The sequence below is a fragment of the Myotis myotis genome, unplaced genomic scaffold (assembly GCF_014108235.1).
Source record: "Myotis myotis isolate mMyoMyo1 unplaced genomic scaffold, mMyoMyo1.p scaffold_m19_p_5, whole genome shotgun sequence".
Lineage (NCBI taxonomy): Eukaryota > Metazoa > Chordata > Mammalia > Chiroptera > Vespertilionidae > Myotis > Myotis myotis.
Window position 1 is genome coordinate 46,346,042 of NW_023416357.1, and position 27,964 is coordinate 46,374,005.

A 27,964-nucleotide genomic window follows, 5' to 3' on the forward strand; every position below is an offset into this window, starting at 1 on the left:
CAGTTGTCTTGAAATGAATTCTCCTCAGTGTCTTGGCCTGATGCTTATAAAAGTCATCACAAAGCTGGTTCCATATTGGCCATAGGGGACGTCGTGCTTGAACGCACCATCCATCTCATTGCCACCACTTCTTTTCCAGGTGGCAGCAGGTTGAGCTTATGTCACAATTCATCATTATTATTAACATATCCATGTGTGGGCATATGAATGATGCTATGGGGATTTTACATAAATATGAAAGTGTAGTCCATGCCTGTGAGGACATTAAAATAAAATTAAATCAGAAGCAGTTACCATACGCAGTGCCTAATCTGGTAATATGGTGACCATTTGCTGATGCACTATCCCGTATTTCCACATTACTGTTTGCAAATGATTTGATCAACTCCTGCCAAGATGTGCAAAAACAACTAAATGAAGAGCCTTTTTTCAAAAATGTTCTCCTATCTCTGCTACCAAGTTCATCTAATAGAAATATCTTTTGGAGTAAGTGGCACTTGTCTACTGTGGAAAACACTATTTGGTGACAATGTTGAAACATCCAATATGAATTATAGCCACTTACTACAACAGAATCAAAGAACCCTATTCCCCTCTTCAAAATCAATAGAAAAAATGGTACTTGCACTAGGTATTTTTTCTTCGTAAAGAAAAATGACAATACATTTTGTTCCAGGGTAGTTCAGATATTTCTCAACTAGCAATGTGGTTTAATCCTCCATTTATTGGCTCAGGTGAAAGGGTCCTATTGCATCTCAAAGGGAAGAGGCAATATTTTTCACAAATAAATTACCAACTAACTCAGTTGCCAATATTGTTTAAACTATCTTTCAGGAAGGGAGAAATAGAGAGCATTGCATTTCGGACAGTAAACATTCATGTATCTTTACCAAAATCTTTACTTAAAATCATGTATTCAAAGCTGAAGTGTTAGACATTTTAAAATGTTAGGCTATATAAAGAATATTTCCTATTTATGAACTTATCTTAATAGATTTTTTAAAAAAAGTTTTAACATGGTCAGACTTTCCTTCTCAAAATTCTGTTTCTATTATTTTTACATCATGAATCAGTAATTTTAAAAGCCTCATAGTTGAAAATTTTCTGTTGAATAATTATTTGTTTATCACAATGAATGTTTACTCTGTATACATGTTGTCATGATTCTTTATTGGTCTTATTAAAAAACAATATATATATAATTGATTTTATTTAGTAAAAGCAATTTCTGTAGGTTTTTGTGTGTGCAAAAATTAGGAAAGCAATGGAACCCCACTGAACCATTCACATTAAATGCGGTAAAGTGGAACATATATGGATACATAAACACATATAGTAAGTTAGTACTGAGAACTATCAGAGATCTACTGAAGCTCAACTAAGGAGTCAACATTTAATATTTTATGTTATTTTCTTACTAGAGGCCTAGTGCATGAAATTCATGCACTGGGGGGAGAGAGGAGGGTCTGGGACCCCTCGAGGGATGTCCCAGGGATCGGGCCTAAATGGGCAGTTGGACATCCCTCTCACAAATCCAGGACTGCTGGCTTCCAAATGCTGGTCTGCCTGCCTGCCTGATTGCCCCTAACCACTCCCTTGCCGGCCTGGTCACCCCCAACTTCCCTCCCCTGCTGGCCTGGTCTCCCTTAACTGCCCTCCCCTGCCAGCCTGATTGCCCACAACTGTCCCCCCTCCCCCCATGGCCATTTTGTGGCCAAATGGGGGCGGCCATCTTGTGTTGGAGTGATGGTTAATTTGCATATTACCTCTTTATTATATAGGATTTTTTTTGAAATCTAAGAAAATATATAAACTGTGGAAAGTACACAGACTTAATATTTTATAGTGTCTTCCAGAGAGGGTTTATGAAAAAGCCAAGTGTTATGATTCTCCTTAAGCAATGACTGAGTTATATGGGTAAATACATATTAATGTTTGTGTTACTGCTTACTTGACTAGATCTCTTCATTTTACTACTGAGAATCATGTAACTTAAAAACAACAAAAATAACAGCATCTGATTAACAATAAGCAGATCCATTCTTTAAATATGTGTTAGGTTAAGAAAGGACTTTGGATGATTAGAATTCCAATAAAATTTCCATAGCTAAAAGGAGCAAAAAGAAATGCACACATTTTAATGATTTTGTTTTGGATAGGCCAGTTTTGCTGATGTTAATGTATATTTGGAGCCTACTGTAATTTCTATACCTTTCTGTATTTTTCAACTGTCTTGTATAAAAAGGAAAAAAGTAAACTAAGCAACTAGTTAAAGAGTAATGGGCATTCATATTCAGACAATTTGTATATTCTTAAAAATGTGTTTAATTACAACTGCTCCAAAATTATCCCAGATTTTTAAAAGTTTTATTTTAAGTTTGAAGACTAGACAAGGTCATACTGATTTTACAACATCCTACATTATTTAAGTATATATACAAAGAAAAACAACAACATTGGAATATTACACAGCTTGAATGTTTGCAAAGGTTATTTGTGTATTAGTTATTTCTGTACTTACTGACACATCAGATGCCAGCAGTATTATATTTCATAATTTGCTGCCTAGCAAAGGTACAATCTTAGTACCCTAAGTCTTCAAAATTCACAACAGTCCTTATGAAGTCATAAAGAAAGAGAAAGTCAATCCTAATAGTAGAATTAGTGACTGTGATAAATGCTTTTAACAAGACATAAATATAATTGGAGATGTTTAAAATGTTAATTTCATAGATTATAAAATTACCATACTATAATTACTCAATGTGATGAATACTAGGGAATTCTGTATATTATGCTTATACAATTTCACTTGTTTTAATGCGAATTTAAATAGAGTAAATTTACTTCACTTTGATGTCACTGATACAAGTGACATCAAAGCTACATGTCACTTCACAATAATTAGTAACATTTCCACATGTCAAAATCCCATCATTGTCATGAATTTTGAGCATTGCGGACAAATAGATATTCCATTTATTGTGCCGTGTTGGTGAAGAGCATTTAAAGCAGCAGAGAGAAAATGCACAGGCAAGAGAAATTCATTTTGTTGTATTTCTAAAAGGTGACAAATACACTTTTAATAAACTCCCTTTGAAAATATTTGCTTAAAAAGCTATCAATAGAATGAAATCAAAGTATCATAGGAAGCCATGAATAATTTTGAAAAAGTAAGTCATTACAAAGAATTATAAATTTTAAAACATTCGGTAAAGAATGATAATTATTCATCATCTACAAAGGAAAACATCTAGAAATTTGGTCGGACAGTAAAATTTTGAAGAAGAATAATTACTTAAGTCCAGAAAATATACACATACTTATGTGTATATTTTCTGGACTTAAGTAATTATTTGCAACATGACTTTAAAATTTAGCAAATTAAAAATATTTAAGTTCCTAACTTTAAAGTTATCACTTAAAAACAATATTGAAGACATGGCAATTTTGTTTTTGAAAGATTATGAAAACTGATCACTATTTTAGATGCTTCAAATTAATGGTATTAAGAGCCTTAAGTAGAGAGTGTATGAGCATAGGACAAATATGTGGCCAGACAGTCCTAATTTTGCTCTTACTAAAAATACCATCATGATTGACTTTCTCTTTAAATCCTTCACTATAAGACCACTCCATATATACATCATTAAGAAATGCTAATAACACATGGACAGACAAGACAGTAACATTCTAGTGGCTTTGTTATGCAGCACAAATTATAAAAGGAAAAAATAAAATTTAGGGTTGTTGCACAGGACCTCAACATTTCGTACACACACTGTACTTTCTTTTCCAGGACCCTTAATTTAAAACTCCAATAATTCTGTGTCTAAGCCTTATAAAAGAAATAATTGTAAAGCTTATAAATTAGATATTGAGGACTTTTATGGAGGCAGTGTGAGCTTTAATTTGAGAAATGTGTCAATGAAACCTCCATTATCAATAACAAATTGTTATGATAATTGCTTATTTTTCAGGACCTTTGAAGCAAAATAAATAGAAATCAATTTTCATCTTGAAAATGGTTTACTACTTTGCCATTAGTAAGTACTTTTCTTCTCACAAATAACTACACAATGTGCTTTCCTGGGAAACCACCACCAGTTTCAAATCTTAATAGAATTCTGGTTTCACAGAAAGTGCAGAGATGAACAAAGAAATAATGAGTATGCTTGGCCAAGCTAAGCAGCACTATGTTAACATTTGTTGAAATATTTTTAATAGAGAAACAAAGGCTTCAGCATTCTATTATGTTAAAGTAAAGATAAGGCTATATAAATATCATGGAAATGAAGATAAAAATTTTGGTTTTAAAGGAACATAATACAACTTTGTTCTTGTTTATTTTCCAAAATGGTAATATTATTTTTTTTATAAAGGAAGTATCTGGAATTTACATAGGTATAGCCTCCTTCAAAAATAGATTTCATATTCAATCTACTGAGATTAATTATGATCAATCTACTCATTTTCAATCATGTTCCATATGTAAACAATGATACTTCTTTTAGGCAAATAATAGAAAAAAACTCAATTGGAAAAATGTGAACTTATTTAGGCAATATAGAATATAAAGAATATAAAATAGAACCAAAAAAAAGATCACATGATGTCTGATTAGAAAAAGTAAAGTAAGAACTATAATATCAATTAGTACTACATGTTACAAATTCTTCTTCAAAATTCTGTTATAAACACTGACAGTGTTTGGTAGGCACAGGGAAACAATTAGGATAATGTAGAGTCACTACAGAAAGAAAAAAATCTTATTGCTAACATTGTAGTATCCCTTTGATAAGAACTGGTTGTGCATTGATTATAAAAGCTCTACCAACTCTTGCTTTTACTTGATAACTATGAGATTTTTTAACCTTGCTACTCTCTTTCCCTAATATATTTCAACCATTGTGAATGATTCTGGAAACCGTGAGAAAAGAAATTCACAGTTAATGTGATGTTGCTTAAGAAATTTAAATAATAAAAATCAAATTAAACCTTTGAAAAGGCAGGCTTAGACCTCCTTAAAAAGATAGTTTGTGGCCTACCATAATTTGAGCACTTTTTCATGAAAAACCCCATTCAGTTTCCTACAGATTTAGCACAGTTCATTCCATGGAGATAGAGAGGAGGGAACAGAGAGGAGGGTCCTGGGTGTGGGTCTCCTCACTCCTGCTCTGTGCAGCCCAGCAGCTCCGACCGCAGCGTGATCCTTCCGTACCAGGACCAAGGAAGGATCCTTATGTGCCGCGCATAGATGGGAGGGTCGATGACGTTTTTTCTGTGGGTGTCATTGTCAAAATTGCCCTGGAACACCTGGTAAAGGAGAGTGAAGAACATCAATCATACGGCTGCTTCTTCTTGGGAATTATTTTTATTATTTTCTTATTTGGAGTCCCCCCCCCCCAACCCATGTGAGATTTGATAACAAATCATGTTATGTTTTTTAAAACATATTGCAGCTTCTTCCTCTTTCTTTTTTTTAGAATCATTATTGTTGAAAGTATTACATATGTCCCCCTCTTTCCCTCATTCTAGCCCTTTCTAGGCTCCCCCACCCCCAGTCCCAGGCCTTCACCACCCTGTTGTCTGTGTCCATGGGTTATGCATATATGCATACAAGTTCTTTGGTTGATCTCTTCCCACCCACCCACCCCTGCCTCTTAAAGCCCAGCCCAAATGCAGCTTCTTTTTAATAATCATTTTTAAATTAAATTGTCAATCTTTAAAAAGAGTTAAATAAGACAAAACTGTTTTGTGTTATGCAGGAATCTATGTAGATCTATCATTTTATTTGCCTATGAATTTTTAAAAATACAACAAATGTTTATTTTTTGCTTTGGTCACAGAGCGCTGCTGGTTAGGCAGTGTGTGCTGAAAGTGCTCTTGTCTAAGAGGTGACACAGAGATCCAGGTTGCTTGCAAATTTCAGCCACATTTGAAACATGTGGCCTCCACACTCACAAAGGACAGGGCGGGAGAGGGTTGCTAGATTGTGCAGGATATCTGAAAGAGCAAGGTATGGAAACAGCTTGCATCATTTCTGGATACATCTCATTGGCCTTAATCAATTATAGGAACCTGGCCCAAATGAAAACGGGGAAGTAGAGAGGAGAACATGGATATCTGGTGAGCATAACAGTCTCTATCACAGTGTCTTTTTGCTCACTTCTCCATAGAGAGCAAGATTAGTCCATCTTCAAGAGAGGCAACCTAATCAAAGCCGTTTTTGAACTATACTTTTTTTTTTTCTTTGCTTCTCTATTAATTCCTGGATCCACACAATACTGTTGTGATCATTGGTGCCCATACGCTCTTAGATATTGCCATTACATACCTGTTCTCCCTTTTCTTCTTTTGTTTGAGACCTTCATAATAACTTTGAGAAGTGTCTGCCTCACGATAAACGAATCAATACTATGACCCTGCCCTGGCCAGGTGGTTCAGTTGGTTGGAGCATCATCCCATACACCAAAAGGTTGGGAGTTTGATTCCCCGTCAAGGCACATACTGAGGTTGGGGGTTCCATCCCTGGTCGGGGCTTGTACAGGAGGCAATGGATCGATGTTTCTCTCTCACATCAATGTTTCTCTCTCCCTTTCTTTCTCTTTAAATAGTCAATAAAAAAACAACAATGTCCTCTGGTGAGGATTTAAAAAAAATTATTAAAAAATGATGACATTGGGATCCTGATAAGAATGGCATAAAATGATACATTATTTTTGGAGAAATTCATGTATTTATAATACTTAGTCTTAAAGATTTTACTATTTTAAACCATGGATTCTGAACATTTAAGTATTTCTAAGTGTTTCATATTTACACTTTTGGATTAGAGCTATTAGGATAGTAAAAATTACTTCAAGGTTTCCCTTGTAACTTTATGAGGCATCTTATAATGAGAAGATAATTTTATTTCTTGCTTGAGATCAAAACATACCTATATGTCTAAAGGGAGACCTGAAAATAAAACTTCCCCAAAGCAGTGAAAAAAAACCTCCATTATCAATGACAATATTTAGCCCGTATCTTTGAACATCCTAAAACTAAAGGGAATGTTTTAAAAATAGCCTTTTATTTTTAGTTGGTTCAGTCCCATATGATCAAAAAGGTTCCCTGGAAAGAAAAAAAAATAAAGATATTCTTCTCTGAAGCATTAGACAGCATGACACTGATTAATAGAAGCAACAGACAACATGGGGTAATCTTTCTGCTGGTTTCATGGAAAGATTATGAGGGGAAATACAAGTGCCACTGACATCTGGTGGGGGAATGATTTTTCAACTTGACACCAAATATATCTCAAAAGCTATTATTGAAAAATATTTGCTGAAGAAGAGAATACTGAACTATGCCACATCTAGAATTCATCCTCCTGGCATATCTGAATTCACATTCATATAATAAAAATTTCATCTTCAGCAATGCTCGGGCTTGCACTGACCAAGGAGGAATTAGCTCTGGATTAAAATGTGTTACTAAGTAACAGTGCCTCTGTTAGCACACGTTCACATGTATAGGACATACCCTACAAATGCTTATCAAAATCTTGAGAGGTTGTCATTTCAACAGCAGAAAATAGGAGAGTACACACTACGGTTTCCTGACTTTCTCTCCGACATATGATATTAGATTCAAATGCTTCACTGAGACTGTGGTGTTACAATTTAATATAAAAACTAAAATCCAATTTCATAGCCCTGCTAGAGATCTTAATGTATATCTTTGGGATTAATAGAGTTTAAATTCATTAACTTTCATCACAAGATCTATAACAGTCCAAAATATAGCCTTATGACACTTGTTGGGAAGGAAATATGGGAAGAAACAATTTTCTTTTACGTTGCTGGTCTTCAGCACACGTTTTCATAAGAAACTATCAACCCATGAAGCTACAGTCCACTTATTACCTATACCCCTCTCTTTATCATGGAGAATACATATAGAGAAATGGCATCAGCTCTGAAATTGCACACAGCTAGGGCATTTCTGATTTATTGTGTGAAAGTCATAAATATGTGCATGCTCATTAAAAAAATTAAATGAAGTTTCATAAAACAGGATGACTTACAACAAAAATGTCCACAGAAAAACAGCCAAGATCCACACTGGAATCACCCAAACTGTGATCTAAAAGTTCTGAAAACACAGTCTTATTTTCAGAGTTCTCTCAGTAATGACACAGCATCGAACACAAAGCACACATTTGCAAATTCCAGCATGACATCTTGTACTTGCTGTGCAAACATGTGGCACATATGCTGTTTTCTTATCTCTAGCACTGGGAAGAGCCTGCTTAAGAATGCCATTTCCATGTTTCACCTGGCCAAAATGCAAACTCAGTGTTTTTAGTTAGCTTCATAAACTCTAAGAATTCTAGAAGAGTGCTTTCACATACACACTTTAGAGATTTAAGCACCTTGATTGAAATCAAGCCTGAAATGGCTGATGGAGAAACTTAAATCTCCGTATAGCAGGGAAAACATGAGTTGTGAGAAAGTGGCTTTTATTGAGAAGTTTTTTAAAGGAATTTGCACAAGTTTCAGTTTCAGGAGATTTAATTAGCTGATGACAAGTGTGCTGATATACTCAAACATGCTCATCTCAGGGGTCTCTTAGGCTTCAACCAACATATGGGGCCTCAAGAAAAAAAGCACTCCAGGTATTTTGGAGAGGTTTGCACAATTACAGCTCAGGAGTATGTAGGAGAAAATGCAGCTGCCTCAATGTGACTGAGATCTTGGAATTTGTTCTCTAATATCAACTCTACTAGTTAAAATTCAAATCAGATTCAAGGGAGGATTCAAATCTCAATGCACAGAGACTACTGGATAAAATTTAATATTCCAGCAACACTTAATATTTTTATAAGATGAGATTTGTCATTCTTTGTTAGAAACAATGGAGTATTAAGGCCAGAGTAGATGTCATCAGTAGGAGGAGCCAAGGAACTTGGAGGGAGGCAAACTTTTTGACTCCAGGGCCACAATGGGTTCTTAAACTGGACTCAGAAGAAGGAGCTGCGGCCGTGTTTCCCGACGTTGCCGTGTTAACACTGCTGCTGGTGAAGGAGCAGAGGGGAGAGCAAGAGAACCCTCCGCTCTTTCGGCTTCGCGGGCCGGAGAGAACAGCCGAACAGCCCAAGGCTGACTCAGCCTCTCTTAGCGGTCATGTATTATGACTCTGCCTTCCACAAATATCCAGAAATCCTTTGGGGAATTTCTTGCATATACTACTTAATTAGCAACTCATCTGGTTTATGAAGATGTAATTCTTTTTATTTGTCCTAAACTTAAGTCATTAAAAGTTTTAAAGAGATTCCCATTGTTCTAAGCTTTTGGAATTTACTTCCTATGGTCCAAATAGTGAGTAGTTTTAAGCTTTTTTTTTTTTTTTTTACAGCCTCCCTGAGCTCTGCAAGTCAGTTTTTTAGCAAGGTGTCAAGTGGCCACCAGTGCATCCCTCTGCCTATAGGTCACCCTCTCTACATTTCACTACCTCTTTTCTGATATGTGGAGACTAAAACCATATGTGGGATTCCAGATACTAAGGAAATAAATGGGTTAAAAAAGCTTTCTCAAGTTTTCTGCATTTGCCTTGTTAATAGCTTCAAACGTACCGCACCATTGGCTTTATTGGCTATACATTTATTCTGATCTGATGTCCTTAAGAGAGAGAAAGGACAAAGATAAAAAATCCATTTCTCTAGGGCAGCATGGTGTATGTGTGGGGGCGCGGGGAAGGAGAGAGCAGGAGAGTATAAAAGCTAGGCATTCTTTATTTAGCATACGTAATTTCAATTACGTGTCCTCTTCATCTGGAATGCTTATAAAGAAGTTAGAAGAGCAGTCTGATTGCTGAGAAACTCTGTTTTTATTTAATTCTACCCATAAATGGAAGAAACTGAGACTTGGAAGAGAAGGCACAGCACCAAATGCCCTCTTTATTTCAGACGTGGAACTGTCCACCGATCTCAGTGTAACAGGGCAGGTACATATTTAGACACTTCAAATGTCTGCCTATCTATTGGCCTGGAATATGTCTCTTCCTAAGGTCCATCTACTGATCTGAGTGCTTTATTCTTATGCGTATAGAAATCTAGGTATCCAAAAGCAACAAGAACAAAAAGACGTACCCAGCATCACTTTTTACATATTTAATAATAACTAACACAAAGCTTTCAAATTCAAACTCAAGGGTAAACTTCCATGGTTCTTCAAACACTTCCTCAAGTAAGATGAATTTCAAACTTATCTTGATTTTATTCCATTGGTTTCCCTCTGGTTTAACTGTAACTTGATTCGAGTATTTGTTTGGACACAGTATACAATGGCTCAAAAGAGTACACGTTTGTTGTAGATACAATCTTTCTGTCAATGCAGTCTAAGATTTAAAACTATTATACTACATTTTTGGTTATGACTAATTGATTTATGGTTAAGTAAACTCTGAACTTTTTCATAAAATTTCTCTAAATTTTCTTCAATATTTTACTCTAAAATAGATTTATAGTAGATGTAGAAATTTATATTTGTCTCAATTTCATTTCAGTTTATTGAATTTATGACATTTAAAATAGTAATTACTAGTTAAAATTATGATGTATTTAAAAAGTAGTGGAAATTTAGTGGACATTAGGATTTAAGTATCTTTTTATAAAGTAACCATTTATGTATTATGTAAGTATAAAATCTGATTTTTATGGTGACATGATGGAGTTATACTTATTAGTTTATAGATCAGCATCATAAAACGCATTTTTATGTACTTACTATCAACATTCCTTGAATTTTTTGGATTGTTAAATATTTCTACTATAGCTTGAATCAATGTTTTAAGTGGCTTAATGCCTTATGGACATTTTCACAGAATAAATATGCACAAATGGTGTTAAACATAATATTTATCTATTTGGATAGGTTTATAAGAAAGACTTCTTTTTTTTCTGATTTTATGATTAGATTATCAATATATTTTAGGCTAAGCTGCAATTTAATTTATACGGACTTTGCCCTTTCAAGGAGCATTTAAAAAATAAAGATTTTTATTAAAAAATAAAATAAAAATTATTTTTAAATGTTATAAATTATTTTTTTTAAAAAGTTTCTGTTAGTTGTATAAAATGGGGAAAAAAGGACATATGTAATACTTTCAATAATAAAGATTTTAAAAAATTCTTATTGGCAGTTTCACGTGTGAAACTTCTGTTAGTGATTGGATATAAAAAGTTTGAAAACAAAGTTTGATTCTTTTAGCTGACATAGACTCTAGCTATTTTCAGTGAATTCAATTTTCTAGGAAAATTTACCAGCATCCTGAAGCCATTTCATGATTGAATGGCTACTATATCATTCTTGATGGTTTTCTCTACAATCAATTCCACTAAACCAATGAAACTGTAACAAAATTAGTCTAAATATAAGTACATTCTTTCAGATGTAATAAGGAAACAAGAAACCAGTTTTCAGGTAAATTCCAATATTCTAGGAAATGTTCCTTGGAAAATAGTGCCTATCTAGAAGAGAATCCCATTCTAAGACGTACCCCCAATAAACAAACAAATAAACAAACAAAAAATCATGAAAGACTATTGTTGGAGATAGTAGATTGTATTAACAAGAGTCTATATTGATCACCAGCCTGCAGAAGAATGAGTTGGGGATGAGTCATCACTATCGGACACCCCAACAATGCTGGAGCAAAAATCCTCAGCAGCACAGAGGGACAGGGAGCTGCCACAGTGTCTTCCAACCCAAACCATCTTGAGTAGCACTGCTGCCCTGAAAAAGTGCTGAAGAGGTGCCCTAACTGGTTTGGCTCAAAGGATAGAGCATTGGCCTGCAGACTGAAGGGTCCCAGGTTCGATTTCGGTCAAGGGCATGTACCTCTGTTGCAGGCACATCCCCAGTGGGGGGTGTGCAGGAGGCAGCTGTTCGATGTTTCCAACTCTCTATCCCTCTCCCTTACTCTCTGTTAAAAAAATCAATAAAATATATTTTTAATAAAGTGCTGATGAAGTAAGGCCACACCCTCCTGAAACAGTGTGTTAGCAGGTGAAAATTTCTGCATAGTTCAGGATGTGTCAAATCTAGTTTAGTCATAACACCTGTAGATACATGTCATTCCAGTGAGCAGTGTATAGTTGATACAACTTTGTGTAATGAAAGACTAACCTTACCCAAAGGGATGTTTGACCTTTGTCTTCAGCTTCTGGGGAAAAATTAACTCCCTTGGAAAGTCCCAAATGATAAGAGGGTCTCTGTTTATGTGGGGGCTTTAGGCCACACCAAATAGTCCACGCCAACAATGTGAGCTATGGTGGGGCCTTTGGGGCTGGAGACTAAAGTCAGCCATGGAAGCATTGAACCATGTCTATGTGACTGAGCTTCAATAAACATTCTGCCCATCAGGGCTGAGGTGAGTTTCCCTGGTTGGCAGCACCGTCCGGGACTCCGCTGAGAGAGGGCAGAAAGCTCACGCCTGGACCTCTTCTGGACTCCGCTGCATATGCTTGGCTAATTTTTATCTGAAACCTGTCGCTGTCATGAAGTGTAACTGTGAGTGTAGTTTTAAACAAGCTCTGTGAGTCCTTCTAGTGGATTATCCAACCTGAGGTGGTCTTAGGGACCTGTGAACCTGCAATTGGTGTCAGAAATAAGTGGAATTGTGAACTTCCAAACTTTGCAATGAGCAATTAATGTTGCAAGGTTAGCGGACTTTTTATATTTGTAACATTGATTAGTCTGAAAAGGGACCTCAGTTGTTTGACAGGATTGTTTCTAAAACTTTCTCATATCATGTGCCAGACTTGTGACAAGATTAGTTATTATCTCAGCCTTTTCGGATTCTTCGATTAAACCCTGACTTGACAACCTATTGTAATGTATTGATGGTAGTCCTGGAGTACACTACCTACATTTTCTACTCTTAGGTTCTATTCCATTTTTACTTGCACTTGTTTTCAGTTTCTGGATAGTATTTATTCTCAGGGACAAAAACTTAATAAATATATCAAACAACTAGTATTACTTGTTCTGTTTCATATTTTAGTAACAAAACAATTCCACATCTTTATTCTTCCATATTTCTTTAATGTCATTTTTTACAAAGGCTTACACATTCTTTGGGGAATATTACTTTGGCCATCTACTGAGGATTAATTTAAAATCAGAGAAACTGCAGTCAGGTTTTCTGAAAGCTGTAGAGCATGGTGACATATATAAATAATTCTGCATCATATTTCATATTGGATGCCAATTTCTGTGTGTTCCTTTCAAAATGTTGTTTTGTTTCTAAGCCCTTTTAAAAGTCTGGACCCTGGTTGCTTCAGAGATTTCTTTGCTTTCCAAGCTACCTCAATGAAATTAAATAAAGCTTTCAAATTGCCCATCCAAGGATTTAACTTCAAAGGTACAATTATAGAACATTTTTGTTTGTGGGGGAGTGAAAAGAAAAAACATGGAGACTAGTTCCATGTCTTTCTTCCACCTGCGCATGAATCATTTTCAAGCATTGAAATTAATATATGGATTCTCTGAGAACATTATTCCACTCTCATTGTTGCTCTCAGGAGATTTCTGGTGATTCTGAAATGGGCTCTCTTTTGTAATTATGCAAAAATCTAGGTCTTTGGCTTAAGGGAATGCTACATTTCACTGAACTGATCTGGATTTGCTTCATGCTTAGACTGTATATAAATCTCTGATTATATTCCAAAAATTTTTACTTAGCCAGAAATTTTATATTCACTTAGAATTCTTGTAGTACTATTTTGCAATCTATTGTTCTTTCTGTTAGACTTTTTTTTTTTTCTTCTTTAAAATGCACCAATGGGATATTTTAAATATAATTGGCCCAAAATGCAAATATGTTGTATTTTTTTCTACCCTGGCTATAAAGGGTCATTTATTACTTTTTAAATTGTCACATGTTCTCTGTCATTTTCCTGTAATTGATGTGAAAGTTGGTTGGCTGATATACAATTCTGGATTGGTAAAGAGCTGAAATCTCTTTCTAAAATTCATTCTTTCCTGGCACTATGGGGGTTGAAGGTTGGGAAAGAGGAGGAAATGGCACGTCTTTGGGAGTATTTTTGAGAACTTATAACTTCTGGCCTCACATAGAAGGGGTCAACTGACCCAAAGAGATATGAGATTAAGGGCTCTATCTCTCCATAGCCATACCAACTTCTCTATTACTGGAAAGCTGGCATAGGTTACACTTGTAATTTCCTAGTCCAGTGTGAGAGCGACAAGTTGAACCAAGGATTTGCTAAGAGACAACCCGGTCAGGGGAAAGTGGAAAGGGTCTGGGGACAGAGCAGCCACTTCCATTCCATCTGTGGTTTTCTTTCATAACCTGGACTCCAGGGAGCTGGAGACCTGGCAGCTTCCTAGAAAGAGCTGGAAGAGCCTCACTGAAAAATTCACATGACCTTTGTTACTTGGTGTGACCCTGGAAAATCACCCAGAGAAAAATCAGAAGATACTAACTCTGTCGACTGTTATCTTCCTTCTCCTAAACTAGCGGGCATTTAGAATGCTCAGTCTAAAAGTCAGTAGGTGGGACACACCACCACATTTAACTCCTTTTGTGATGAAAGTTTCCTTAAGTAACAGGAATATCCTAGGAAATATATCACATAGAATGACTGCCTGTAAAGATTTATGGAACATAAAATATGTCATTCTACACTGTGGCTATATATTTACACTATCTGTCCTCTAGCACTCAGATTTTAACTGCCATAAGAAATATTCCTGCAGAAAAATTAGAACTGGAAAATCATCTCCTTTTCAAAGATATCTCCACAAGATATTACCAAGTGCTGTCAGAAACTAAGAGCATCTAACCTTTTCTTTTCAGTCTAACATCAGAATTGCAGAAATGCCTTTCCTTTTTTTCTAAAAAGTACAGGTAGCCTGCCTCTCTATTGAAGCCCAGTGCTCATCTCTTAAAATTTCCTAAATCACACCCAGCATTTGCATTTTATCAGAACAATCTATAGTCTGAGTGTATCCCTTCATAGTAGATATGTAGATGATGGGGCAATAGAGAAATTGGTGGCTGATAATTCTCATCCCACATTAAGAACCTTTTGTCACTCCACGTCTCTGAAGGGTTTTATATTGTCTTGGTCAGAAATGACTTAGTACAGAGACACATGTATGAGCACAGCAGTGATTTAAGCATTCAGCATGGGTCTCATCCAAACTGGTGCTGAGGAGAAAAGAGTATCAGGGAGTGGCAGAAGATAATCCTGGAGATGAGTGATGAAGCAGCAAAGGGGGAGTTCAGAGCTGAAACAGAGAGTGTGTGTGTGTGTGTGTGTGTGTGTGTGTGTGTGTGTGTGTATGCCTAGGCAAGAAGGAAGGCTTTCTCCTTTATCTTCTGTTCTTCTGTGCATTCTCAGGAGACTGGCTAACCCAGCTGGAAGATCTAGGGGATCTTTAATGGAAACGGGGTTGTGAGATATAAGTTATGAGATATACACATACTAAAAATTATTCATTGTTTATCTGAAATTCATATTTAAAGGGCATCCTTTATTTTATTTCCTAAATCTGACAATCTTATGGGAAGAACATAGGGAATCCTTGCCTGAGCTGAGCAGGTGCAAACTCTGCTTTGGTCTGAGCTGAATTCTGGATGATTTTGTCTCAAAGATCTGAGGGTATATTGATTATTAAAATATACTTGCTATCAGGAGGTAAACGTCAACTTTGCTATTACTTATAGCTATTGGTGAACTACCAAAAGTAAGAAACAAAAGTGTTATTTTGCTATGTAAAAGTAGTATTATTTTCACTGTTATGAAAAACGTCCTCTTTTAGCTATTATTAATTATTTAATATTTCATTTATCTGTACAAAATTAAATTTGTTTCTAGCTTTAATGGAGAGCTGGAAGTTAATTCCTGTGTTCAGTCTTCTTAGGTTTGGTCACCTGTTCACAGCTGCAGAAAAACTGGGGGGAGTGTCCCTTCATACAGCTATAATCACTGGATTTATCTTTTATTTTTCAAAGTTATCTTTTAATCAGTTTTGCGTTTCTAGCTACACCAGAAACTTTGTAATGATGAGAAATGTGTTGCCTTTTTTATAAGATCCCCAAGGGGCTTAACACAAATGTGTGTCTCAAGAGCACTCCATGCATCCTAATGCAATTTTACTTTGAGATCCAATAAAAGGAAATACATCAGAATCACTAGCCAGTGGGTCACTTTAGAAGGTGTGGAAGAGTCAGAAATCTTGTTATAGTTTCGCATAAACATGGAACTATAACAAGTATCTTTTAGTGTTTTTTAGATTTAAACTAAAGAAAAGTAGAAAAGACTGGAATATTAATTCATTTTGAAAGTGGTAAAGACTTTTAATTGCTCAATATGCTGCAGGTGATGGTGTGATGGTGGATAGTAAAAATGGCATGTGCACCATGTAGAATTAGTGTTCTTGAAAGGTTCTTTTTACCTTCAAAAGAATATTATATTAAAAAGTCAAAATATTAGTTGCTTGGAATTTTATTTAGAAATGAATTGGATTCATTTTTTTCCCTGTATTCTATCCAATGGTCAATGCATAGTTTCAACCACCAAAATAATGACGTGGATTCTGTCTTACTCAGACTGATCGAGTACTTGATTTCATGGCATGACAGATAACTACTAGATTCCCATTAAATAGGACATTCCCATTTTTCTAACAAAAATATTAACAATTTTTCTTAGATAAGTTCCTTACTGGGTTCATTACAGCCATTTAGTAAATGATAAAATACTTGAATTTTAAATCATTTATTAAAGTTTTATTTTCTTGACCATTCCAAGTCTATCAACAATCAATATATTTATTTTTTATGTGTTAACAGTTTGGTCATTGCATAGTGTCTTACTTGTTCTAACACTTGATGGGTCCCTCATAGTAGTAGTACAAGGATGACCTAAATAAGATAATAAGTAATTATTTTCTACTGAGGAATATTGTACTAGAGGCCCAGTGCACGAAATTCTTGCACAGGGGGGAGGCCCTCAGTCCGGCCTGCACCCTCTTGCAATCTGGGACTGCTGGCTCCTAACCACTTGCCTGCCTACCTGATCACCTTTAACCACTCTGCCTGCTGGCCTGATGCCCCTAACTGCTACCCTGCAGGCCTGATCACCCCTACTGCCCTCCCCTGCCGGCCTGATAGCCCCTAACCACCTCTGCCTTGGCCCCTGCCACCATGGCTTTGTCTGGAAGGACATCCAGAAGATGTCTGGCCTAATTAGCATATTACCCTTTTATTAGTATAGATGATTGTGTCTAATAATATGTAAATCAATCATATATGTGAGATATTCAGAATTTTCAGTGCAGATATTTTTATTAATTTCTAATGAGTGATGGCTGATTAGGAAAACAAAAATAAAATGTTAAGGCTTTCAGCATTGAAGCATTGGGAAACAAGGCCCCAAAGCATCTATACTAATAAAAGGGTAATATGCTAATTAAACTGGGTTAATCGGACATCTTCCTGACATCTGACTTCCTTTCAGACAGTTAGGGGGTGACCGGGCCAGGACGGAGGCAGTTAGGGGGCAGCCAGGCTGGCAGGGGGGCAGTTAGGGGGTGACCAGGCCAGCAGGGGACCAATTAGGGGGCAATTAGGCTGGCAAGCAGAGGCAGTTAGGGGTGATCAGGCAGGCAGGTAGAGTGGTTAGGGGCGATCAGGCAGGCAGGCAAGCAGTTAGGAGCCAGTGGTCCGGGATTGTGAGAGGGATGTCCGACTGCCCGTTTAGGCCCCATCCCACACGGCAGCTGGACATCCCCTGAGGGGTCCCGGATTGGAGATGGTGCAGGCCAGGCCGAGGGACCCCCTCCCCCCATTCATGAATTTTATGCACCAGGCCTCTAGTATAATAATAAAAATGTTATTTTTTATTTATAAACATTTTACTTTAATAACACTATTATATACACATTTCTTGTGTTTTTCACACATCTTTTTTTCATTCATGCAGAATATCTGTTAACTTAAAAAAACTACGTGTTTTCACATTTTAGGTAGTTTATCATATTTTTTGAAAATAAAGGCGTTCTGGGTTTTTAGGACATAAAATAACACAAAGAAGAAACACATATTCATTACTCATTGTATTTCCTACATTGTTTTCCTCTTTCTCCATAAACTTATTGAGAATGATGTTTCATAGCATCTGTGCTGGGATGTTATCTGTCACTGAATATGAGTCATAAGAGCAATCAACCCCCAAATTATTGAGTTTTATGGATTTTGTGCTTGATATTTACTTGTGTTTTTTTTCTACTACCTGATGGTGTGTCCTTAAACAAGCACTTTAATTTTGTTTTAAATAAAGAAGATTAAAAGAATACAATTACCACCTAAGAAATGTAAAGGCTTCCCTAGCCAAAATTAACCATATATTTCACATTGCTAATCTTTAATATTATAGACTATAAAATAACAAACAAAAAATCTTCTTTGCAACTTTAAATCAATCCTTGAAGAAAGACAACTAGTTTTCTATTGTCTCCAAATAAAACAAGAGACTTCTTAAAATTAATGAGCTCCTTAACAGACAATGGCCTCTGATTGTTCCTATAGCTAGTCTGTCACTTTAGGTTACCTTTTATTTCTACCATGTAGCTAGTTACTTGATTCTTGAATTGTAATTATTTAAGTTACTAACCCTCTCCAACCCATAAATACACTTCCTATTCCTCTCTTCCTCTCCTGCTCCTAAACCCTTCTTTATGCTAGGTTCAGGAACAGACATCTTTAGGTAGGCAGGACACCTGTATTCATGTAAACATGAAAATGGAAAGACAGTCCTGTCTATTTGCCTCTGAAGGTGCACCCAGTTTTTTGCCTTGTTTCTGACCCCAAGCCCCCACTTCACAACTGATTCTGAGAAGAGTCTCCAGCATGTTGTTCTCTGTGCACCTTCACAACTGTCACTCTGGTCACTGGTGACAATAGGCTACTTTGCAAATTTAAATTTGTTCAATGTGCTTATCCTTTCCCAATCCAGCAGGCAGATCTAGAACTGCAAACAACTTTCACTTTGCTATATCAATTCTATACTGGAATATTTCATGAGATTGTGGCCTTCTTGCTCAGAGACCTTGGCAAAATTCACAGAGATCCCATTCTATTTTTGGCAAGAGCATGCATTACAAATGCTAAATGAGGACTTATAGGACTTCCTTGAGTTTTGTAATTGGTATACTATATATATATTATGAAAATAACTGAACCTCTTTATTTACATTGTTTCAATAAATATTTTGTCTCTTCATCAGTTAGCAGACCTCCATTCAGTCTTAAAGAACACCATTTTTTAAATCTTTAATTCAATGTAGTTTTTATAGCACTAAAAGTGGAATCATGACATTAACTATTATTATCTCCCTCTCTCTACTCCTGAGCAGATTTACAGTTGTGAGTATATGAAAAACAGAGTTTATTCTTATGTTATTATTTATTAGTTATTGTATTATTTTCCCTACAAGCAATTATAAACCTACTTTTCCCCACCCTACAATTTAAAATTAAAAAGGGTGAGCTCATCATTAAACTTTACACTATGTCAAAATAGCAACCTTCTCAAGTAATATCTGGAGTTTGAAAATACCACCACATTTATGTAACTATAGGCAATTTTGCATTCTTCACACCAGCCATATCTTAGTCAGTTCCCATAATATTGAATTACAACAAGGAAAAAAGCAGATAAAATTCTAAATAACCGTGATACCAGATGGTGGTTATTTAAATAAGACTGTCCTTATTTTTAGAAAACAAACTATATCCTCATCTTTTTAACTTAGTTCTAATTAATTCACTCACCAAAAACCTCAGTAAGCACTCTACTGTGGCTACATATAAATCTCCATCATGTAAGGGCACAGCTCACTTGCTATTTTTGAAGTTGAGTGTTTTGTTTAGTCAAGTAGTTATTGAAAATTGCTTTCAGAAAAGCAGCTACTTTCCCTCCTTCCCTGCCTTATGTAAAGCAGTAACAGAGCTCTGAGCGCATGAAACTCATCATCTCCATGTGAGACGAAGAGAATCTCTCTTTGCTCTTGCTGCTCAAAAACTGGGGGCTGCTCCACCTTGCAAGGCCAATTCACCCCTTTCATTTTCCTCCTCCTGGCATCCTCCTCAGTGGTTGCCACGGAAGATTCCATCTCTTTCCCTCCAAAGGGCTTCTTCAGGTTTTAAATTTCTGAGCCAGGCCAAACTTCAAAAGAAGAGCATGGCTATTGACTACTGGACCCATGTCTCCTTCAGTCTGCCTCACTGATGAGCTGGACTTTCCAGGTTTTAAATATTCAAATTTAATTTCAGCTAATGGAGGGTGCCAGCTTCAGCAGAAAGGAAGGATGCCTTGTAGTTACTGTCAAATTTGAATATATCCTCCAATACACATTATGGAAGCTTTATTAATGAGAATTGTGACTTGCTGCTTGTTTTTCACATTAATGTTGAGAAAACAAAGGAAGTCTCCAAGAACCAGGAAATCTATTTTCCCATTGGAGAATCATGGACTTTTATGAAATGGACATAACCTATGCTCTACTTCTTTCCTAGAGTTGTCTTATCAGATAGTATACTGGGTAGGTTATGTATTGATTCTTCAAAAAAGCTGACTTGAAAACAAAGTTCTTCCACCTGTCTTGAGCTCCTCATTAGATTGGGAGTTCTTGGAGCCACTGTGTCATGCTGAGATTCTTTTCCCCATACATCTGCATAGAGTAGACAATAAATGCCTACTGGACACATGAGTGAATGGATAATCTGTGTTCCTAACTAGTTAAATCTATTATTAAAATTTAAGATTTGTTGAAAACTAATACGTGTTTACCTTCTAGTGTTCATAAGATATTTGACAAGCTTATTAAAATCTAAACTTTGGAGACATTGATTCATACTGACTTCTATTGGCAAATTAGAAGTCAACCAAAGTTCTAACGAATAAGAATATATTCCATTTTGACTTGTAAAAATTCAGAATTAACACTTAGTTTCAAAAACTTACTTTTGACTTGGGAGACAATTAGAGTAATCTTTCTCACTTGCTTATTATTCACATTAGCTGGGGCCTCTGTAAATAGTTAGATTCCTAGCTCACCCCCAGAGCAGAGGCAGGGCCCAGAAATCTTTATTTCTTTACATGCTCTCACATGTATGATCAGATGCTTTTGGTAACAACTGAATTAGAGAGTTCACTAAAGTATTGTAGACTGTACTTGATGAATATGTGTCATTAATCTCTAAGGTCAAACAAAATCTTATTGGAAATGGGGTTTTGGATTTTCTCTTATAGAGAATCCAGAGTAAAGCTGCAATGTTTTTGACTTATGCTTTTAAAAATCCTGGATGATTTTTCAGGGAGAGAGACAAAATAGGATATTAGAAGCTTCATTTTCCCCCCAAAGATGGAAGCTCCCCAAGTGTGAATTCAGGTTTATTTAAACACTATGATATTATGACTAATATACTGGATGAAAAAATCCATCTTAATTTGTAATGTTTCCATATAAGTACTCTTCCTGAAATTTATTGTTTTTACTTTGGCTTATAACCTTAAAAATTAAATACTGAAAGTGTCTGTGAAATTGTGCAATTTTCCTGCTAACTGCAGTAAAAAAACAGCTCCAAAAGTATAAAACAAATGTCACTTTCATGAGAGCAAAGGAACATTTGACTTTCAAATAAAAAAATGTATCTGAATCCATGTTGTAGAGAAATATAAATGTTGGCTAAATGTTAGAAAATACATCTTGTAAACTAGAGAATGAAGGGACTGTGGTGAGACTGTTATCACATGCTCAATTATAAAAGGTTTAATGTGAAATTTTGTAAAAATATAGACTACTGAAGTTAACTATAATTTTTATAAATGCTCTGAGAGGGTAGTGAAAAGCTGACATCTAAATGAAAAGAACAAAGCATCTATTTTTTTTTCCAATTGACTATTGGTGTGCAAATACACACGCACACACACACACACACGTATTCCTACATATATTTAGACACTCCTATGCACATATATAATTTTCCTCAGCATTGCTTTCCTGAGGCTTGGTAGTCAGCTATGACTAATGAAAAACAGAAAAGGCATTCATGCATACATTATAAAAAGTTAATTTATGTCACTTACAGTAAATCTAAAATATTGCTATTATGTTAATATTGTTTTGCTGAAATAATAAATCTTATTTCTGGATCTACATTAGATTCCATACACAAACTCCAAAAATATATTAGAGCCAGAAGTCTAAAACAACAAACAGAAAGGCACAAGTAAAGGAATTAGAAAACTCTGTAAATATTTCCTTTTGAAATGTGCATCAATAAAACATTTCACAGGCACGTATTTTTCCCTGAAACATTCAGTTCACTTTTTATATTTATTAGGACAAAAGCTTGTAGTTAAATTTGCACTTGTAAAGAATAAGGACATTTTTCCCTTATGGAAAGTAACCATGGAAAACGAGACATAAATAATACGAAGAGTCAACAGAAGTTGGCTTGTTGAAGTTTAGAAAAATTAATTGCTAAGTTGTGTAGGGCCTCTCTAAAGAAGATGAGCACATCTATAAAGGATATATGAAATTATAAGTAAACTAGAGGCCCGGTGCACAAAAATTCATGCACTGGAGGGGTCCCTCAGCTCAGCCTGCCCCCTCTCATAGTCTGAGAGCCCTCAGAGGATATCCTACTGATGGCTTAGGCCCGCTCCCCATAGGCCAAAGCTGAAGTCTGGCCTCCCTCAGCAGGAGGCGACAGAGCCGATCAGGGGAAGTCGCCACCCCCATCACTCTACTGCTGTTGCCACTGCTGGCTGCCACAGCTGCTGGCCCTTGGACCTCCCGGCCCTCAGTCCTGGCTTCTTAGCACTGGCCCAACCCCCTGACCACTGGTGGGTGGGGGCAACTGGGGCCAGGCCAGCTGTGGGAGGGACTGTGGGAGGTTGAGGCACAGCAGGTCGCATCCCGTCCAGCCTCTGCAGAAGTGTGACACTGGGACCGGGCCTGTGCCGCTGCCTCTGCGGGAGGGGCAGCACGGGGACCGGGACTGCTCAGCCCCCACTCCTGCGTTGCCTCTGCAGAAGGGGCCGTGGCGCTGGACCAACCCATGCCAAGGCCTCTCCTGCACCACTTCTGCGAAAGGAGCCATGGTGCCAGCCCACGCCGCTGCCTCTCCTGCACTGCCACCTTTCCTTTGTCGCCAGCCCTCTGCCTTCGCCGCCACTGAGGCTTTGTCCAGAAGGACATCCAGAAAGACATCCAGAAGGACGTCTGGAAGATGTCCAGTCTATCCAGTCTAATTAGCATATTACCCTTTTATTAGTACAGATTCCTAGTAATAATTGTAATGAAAATAAGAAAGCAAAATCGTAATTTTGATATATAAGAGATAAATACATATATTCACAAATGTTCAAAAAACTTATGCAATACATTTTCTCATTTATTTTATAAAATTCCCTTATCTGTGGGAATGGAGCTGTTTATTTCCTGAAGTTTTTTCTTATACATAATGTATTTCTTTATTATAATAGTAAGTGCTGCATTCTTTTTTATAGTTTAGTAGAGGCCTGGTGTACAAAATTCATGCACTAGGGGGAGGCGGGGGGGAGGGAGGGTGTCCCTCAGCCCAGCCTGCACCCTCTCCAATCTGGGACCCCTTGGGGGGTGTCTGACAGCCAATTTAGGCCCCATCCCATAGGGATCGGGCCTAAACCGGCAGTCGGATATCCCTCTCATAATCCAGGACTGCTGGCTCCTAGCCACTCGCCTTCCTAGCTGCCTGACTGCCCTTAACCACTCTGCCTGCCAGCCTGATAGCCCCCTAACTGCTCCCCTACTGGCCTGATTGACACCTAACCACTCCCCTGCCGGCATAATTGACATCAAACTGCTCTCCTGCTGGCCCAATTTCCCCCAACTGCCCTTCCCCTGCCAGCCCAATCACCCCCAACTGCCCTTCCCTGCAGACCTGCTCCCCCTTATCTGCCCTCCCCTGCAGGCCATCTTGTGACATGAGGCTGTGAGGGTCAATTTGCATATTACCTCTTTATTATATAGGATTGGTGTTAGTTTTGTCAGTAATACATAGTAAACTTATCTAAGTCTTTTCTTCATTGTTTTGAATTATAATATTATAAACAAATTGGCTAAATTTGATTTCAAAACTACAAGTTACATTAGCTGAGTTTAGCTAATTGTCCTGTTTATAATATTGAAGTGGTTTAATTTTTTCAGAAATTTTGACATTGGATAGATGACACTGTAACATTGTCTCATATGAGAATTCTGGTTTAGACCTTTTCCACTGACTGTGTCAGTATGCACTTATAATTTTCTAACTTGCCTAATGGGAGCCTATTTATTTTTTAAAATAAGACTTATTTTGGAAATGTCAAAATCAAAATCATGTCTTATAATAAATGCAGCTCCTAAGTACATGAATTTAAAGTTATAATCTATTTTACTTATGCTTATGGAGGTAAGTTTCTGAGGCTTTATATTAATTTGAAGGTAGGATTGATAAGTTTAAAATGGATACTATCACTAAAACAAAAAAAAGTTATAGAAAATAAGTCGACAAAGAAAACATTAAACATTCGATTAATCCAAAGAAGGTAGGAAAATAGAACAAAATGAAGAAAACATGTGACAAGTAGAAAATAAATAGTAAGATGACGGATGTGAACCCAATTACATCAATACTCATTTCAAATATAAATACCCCAGTAAAAAGCAGAGATAGTTGGATTTAAAAAAGGAGACCCAGGTATATGCTGCACAGTAGAAATGCATTTCCAATACAATGTACAATTAGGCTGAAAGGCTGAAAGTAAAGGATGGGGAAAACATATATCAACATATTACTAATCAAAAGAAAGCTGAAGTACCTCTATCAATACCCATAAAGTAGATTTCAGAGTAAAACATATTATCCAGATAAAGAAGGTCATTTTCTAATGATAAAGGAGTTATTTGAGCAAGAGAACATTACAATTCTAACTACTCATGCATCTTTTTTTTTTTTATATTTTATTGATTTTTTACAGAGAGGAAGGGAGAGAGAGAGACAGTTAGAAACATCGATGAGAGAGAAACATCGATCAGCTGCCTCCTGCACACCCCCTACTGGGGATGTGCCCGCAACCCAGGTACATGCCCTTGACCGGAATCGAACCTGGGACCTTTCAGTCCACAGGCCGACGCTCTATCCACTGAGCCAAACCGGTTTCAGCTACTCATGCATCTTTTAACAGAGCTTCAAAATACATCAAGCAAACACTGCTATAACTGCAAGGAGACATTCTCAATTATAGTTGGAGATTTTCACATTGTTCTCTCCGTAATTGAGAGTATAAGTAGATAAAAAATCAGTAAAGATCTGGAACACCTGAACAACACTATCAAGTAACTTGGCCAACATAGCACAAAAGTTTTACATATATTTCAGACTAAGATAATGAAGTAAAATGTGTTAATATGAAATTTTCTAGTCTATTAAGGAAAAAATTTTAAATTATTCACATATAATCATTAAATCACATGCTTAATGTAAATGCAGACAAGTATTTCACACCACAGTGGTTTCACCATATTTTTCTTTATACCTCTTCCCAAATCATCCTATATAATGATTTCACTATTATAAATGTGCTTTCTACTTATTATAAATGTACTTTTTAGACATGGGTTATGGATGAAAATACTTATCTACTTTAAAATTAATTTCAAGAGTTGTATAATTTATGAAGTTTATAAATCTTCACCTTATGGAACATAAATATTTTCTATGCATCAGACTGCCTACTGTAAAATGTGAAAGACAGGAAATGAAATCATTACTTGCAATAAATGGTGGCAGATATTTGTCTACAGCTCAAAAATAAATTTGAACAGAGTTTTACAAAATACCCAATATTAATTCAATCTAAGATACCACTATTTATAAAACATGGCATTATTTTATATTCTAGAAAATAATAAGTGCTGCCAATTAAATTGTGACATTGCAAGGTACAACAGTTTCTTAGATGGCAAAATGTGTGTGTTCTGAGATATTCAATGAATGTATCAAGAAGCTAAGTGAGTTTGCTCTAAGATGTTAAAAGGTAAATAGATGTGGCTTTCCTACCTAACCTAAAACATGGTCCTCTAAAACAGAGTTTGTGTGAACTGAATTCAGACTCTGTTGACTCGCTTAAATAGCCATTGCAGGATTAGAATTTCTAGAAAAATTTATAAGTGTTCTGCCAGAATACTTGAAGAAAAAAGATATTCTCAAGTCTCTATTGGCTAATAACACAATAGCAGGAAGAGCTATTATATAAAATGAAAAAAAATCATTATTAACTCAGAAATACTTAATGTGTATAAAATTGTTTTATATGTTCACCCAGATCCTTAAACAAAGATATTTTGTTTCTGTTGATGTTCTCAGAAAGCTAGAGTTATTTGCAAAAAGGCTCCAAGCAATGAATTAATTTCAATTTCATTAGTCCAGCTGAGGCCATATTTTAATATTTGACTCAACTAATTATTGCTATTACCCCAGAGCATGTCCATTCTCCAGGGTCCATAAAAATCCAGACCAGTAGATACCAGAAAAAGTTGTTCAAAATGGTAACAACTTTTAGAAAAACAATTAGAAATTATATGGGATAGAATTGTATGGTGCATTAATATGTATCTGTTATTGTAATATTAAAATAAATTATACAGGTCAAAAATTAAACAAATATATGAATCAAAATTCAATTTAGGAAGTTGAGCAGAGGAATGTCCTATATTTTAATTTTGATGAACTAGTACAGGAGTTGAAATTTGTATATTTCTAAAATTCCTAATTGTCAACATAATTAATAAAACACATTTAAAAATATTTTAGTTAATGTTTGAAATATTTTTCTTCAAAGAACATTTTTCTAATACCAGTAATGCAGTTTAATAATGAAAATAATAGCATCATGTGTTGGAACAATATTTACATGTGCTTTACGATAAATTAGTTAAGTTTCTATTATGTTTATAAAATATAAGCTGAATCTTACTTAGTTGGATATTAGGTAATTGATAATATAGATATTGCTATTAGTAAAGTAATTTGTTTTTCTACAGGTTGCACTATTACCATATTTGACTATAAACTCCTTTACAGTGCTATTCTTTAAAGCTTTTTATCTAACATACATTTTTCAATGCATGTGGCCATTATTTTCATTGCATATATATTATATATAAGCAGTTCATTCAATCAAACTGGGATACAATTTGATCCTCCACCTCAGCATATTATAAACCACATGGATGACTTACCTTATCTTTTCTTTGTTTTTCATCCTGGTATACAGTCCAGTGCTCTCCATCATTGCTGTAAGCTAGTTTGTAGGAGCCTACGAACTGTACATGACCAAAATCTTTAGCTCCTTGTGTAATGATGCCAGTCACTTTGGTAGGGACAAGAAGATCTACCTAAAAAAAGGAAAAGACATAATTTAAATGCCACAATAGAGTCCATTTTACATTTGCAAGTCTCTTGAACTCAGGAGATTAAGAAACATATATGCTAAAGGCAAAATTCCATTGATTATATGTAATTTGAAACTAATGACTATGTTTATTAATGGCTTATAATTTGGATTTGCCACTGGGGTAAACAGTTTAAAACTTGATCAACCACTTTGACCATTTTAAAATAAAAAGATGGTCATTTCAGTATAACAATCAATTTTATATTAAACTGATTCATCCAGCTGTGCAGTTTTGTGTAACTCAGACAGTTCCAAACTGGCAAGCTTGACCTTCTTGAGGCTGGTCATTATCTCCCAGAAATTGTATTATAATTCAATTTCCTGACTTTACTGATAAATTCATAATAATAAAGTTGCTATGTACACATCAGAAACAAAAATTGTCTTAGAGTTTCAAAATTA

General features: G+C 35.9%; 1 protein-coding gene across 2 annotated transcripts in view; it reads right to left on the reverse strand.

Moving 5' to 3' along the window:
• Positions 1-1,723: 1,723 nt before the first annotated feature.
• The window catches only part of EDIL3 (EGF like repeats and discoidin domains 3), a 409,273-nt gene continuing 383,032 nt past the window's right edge, over positions 1,724-27,964 (reverse strand). For both annotated transcript variants that reach the window (XM_036309338.1, XM_036309337.1), the window contains 2 exons: positions 27,348-27,503; positions 1,724-5,316 (listed from right to left, as the gene is read on the reverse strand). In XM_036309338.1, coding sequence (XP_036165231.1) covers positions 5,167-5,316; positions 27,348-27,503 — 306 coding nt within the window. In that variant the 3' untranslated portion in view covers positions 1,724-5,166. The remainder of the gene's footprint in view (positions 5,317-27,347; positions 27,504-27,964) is intronic.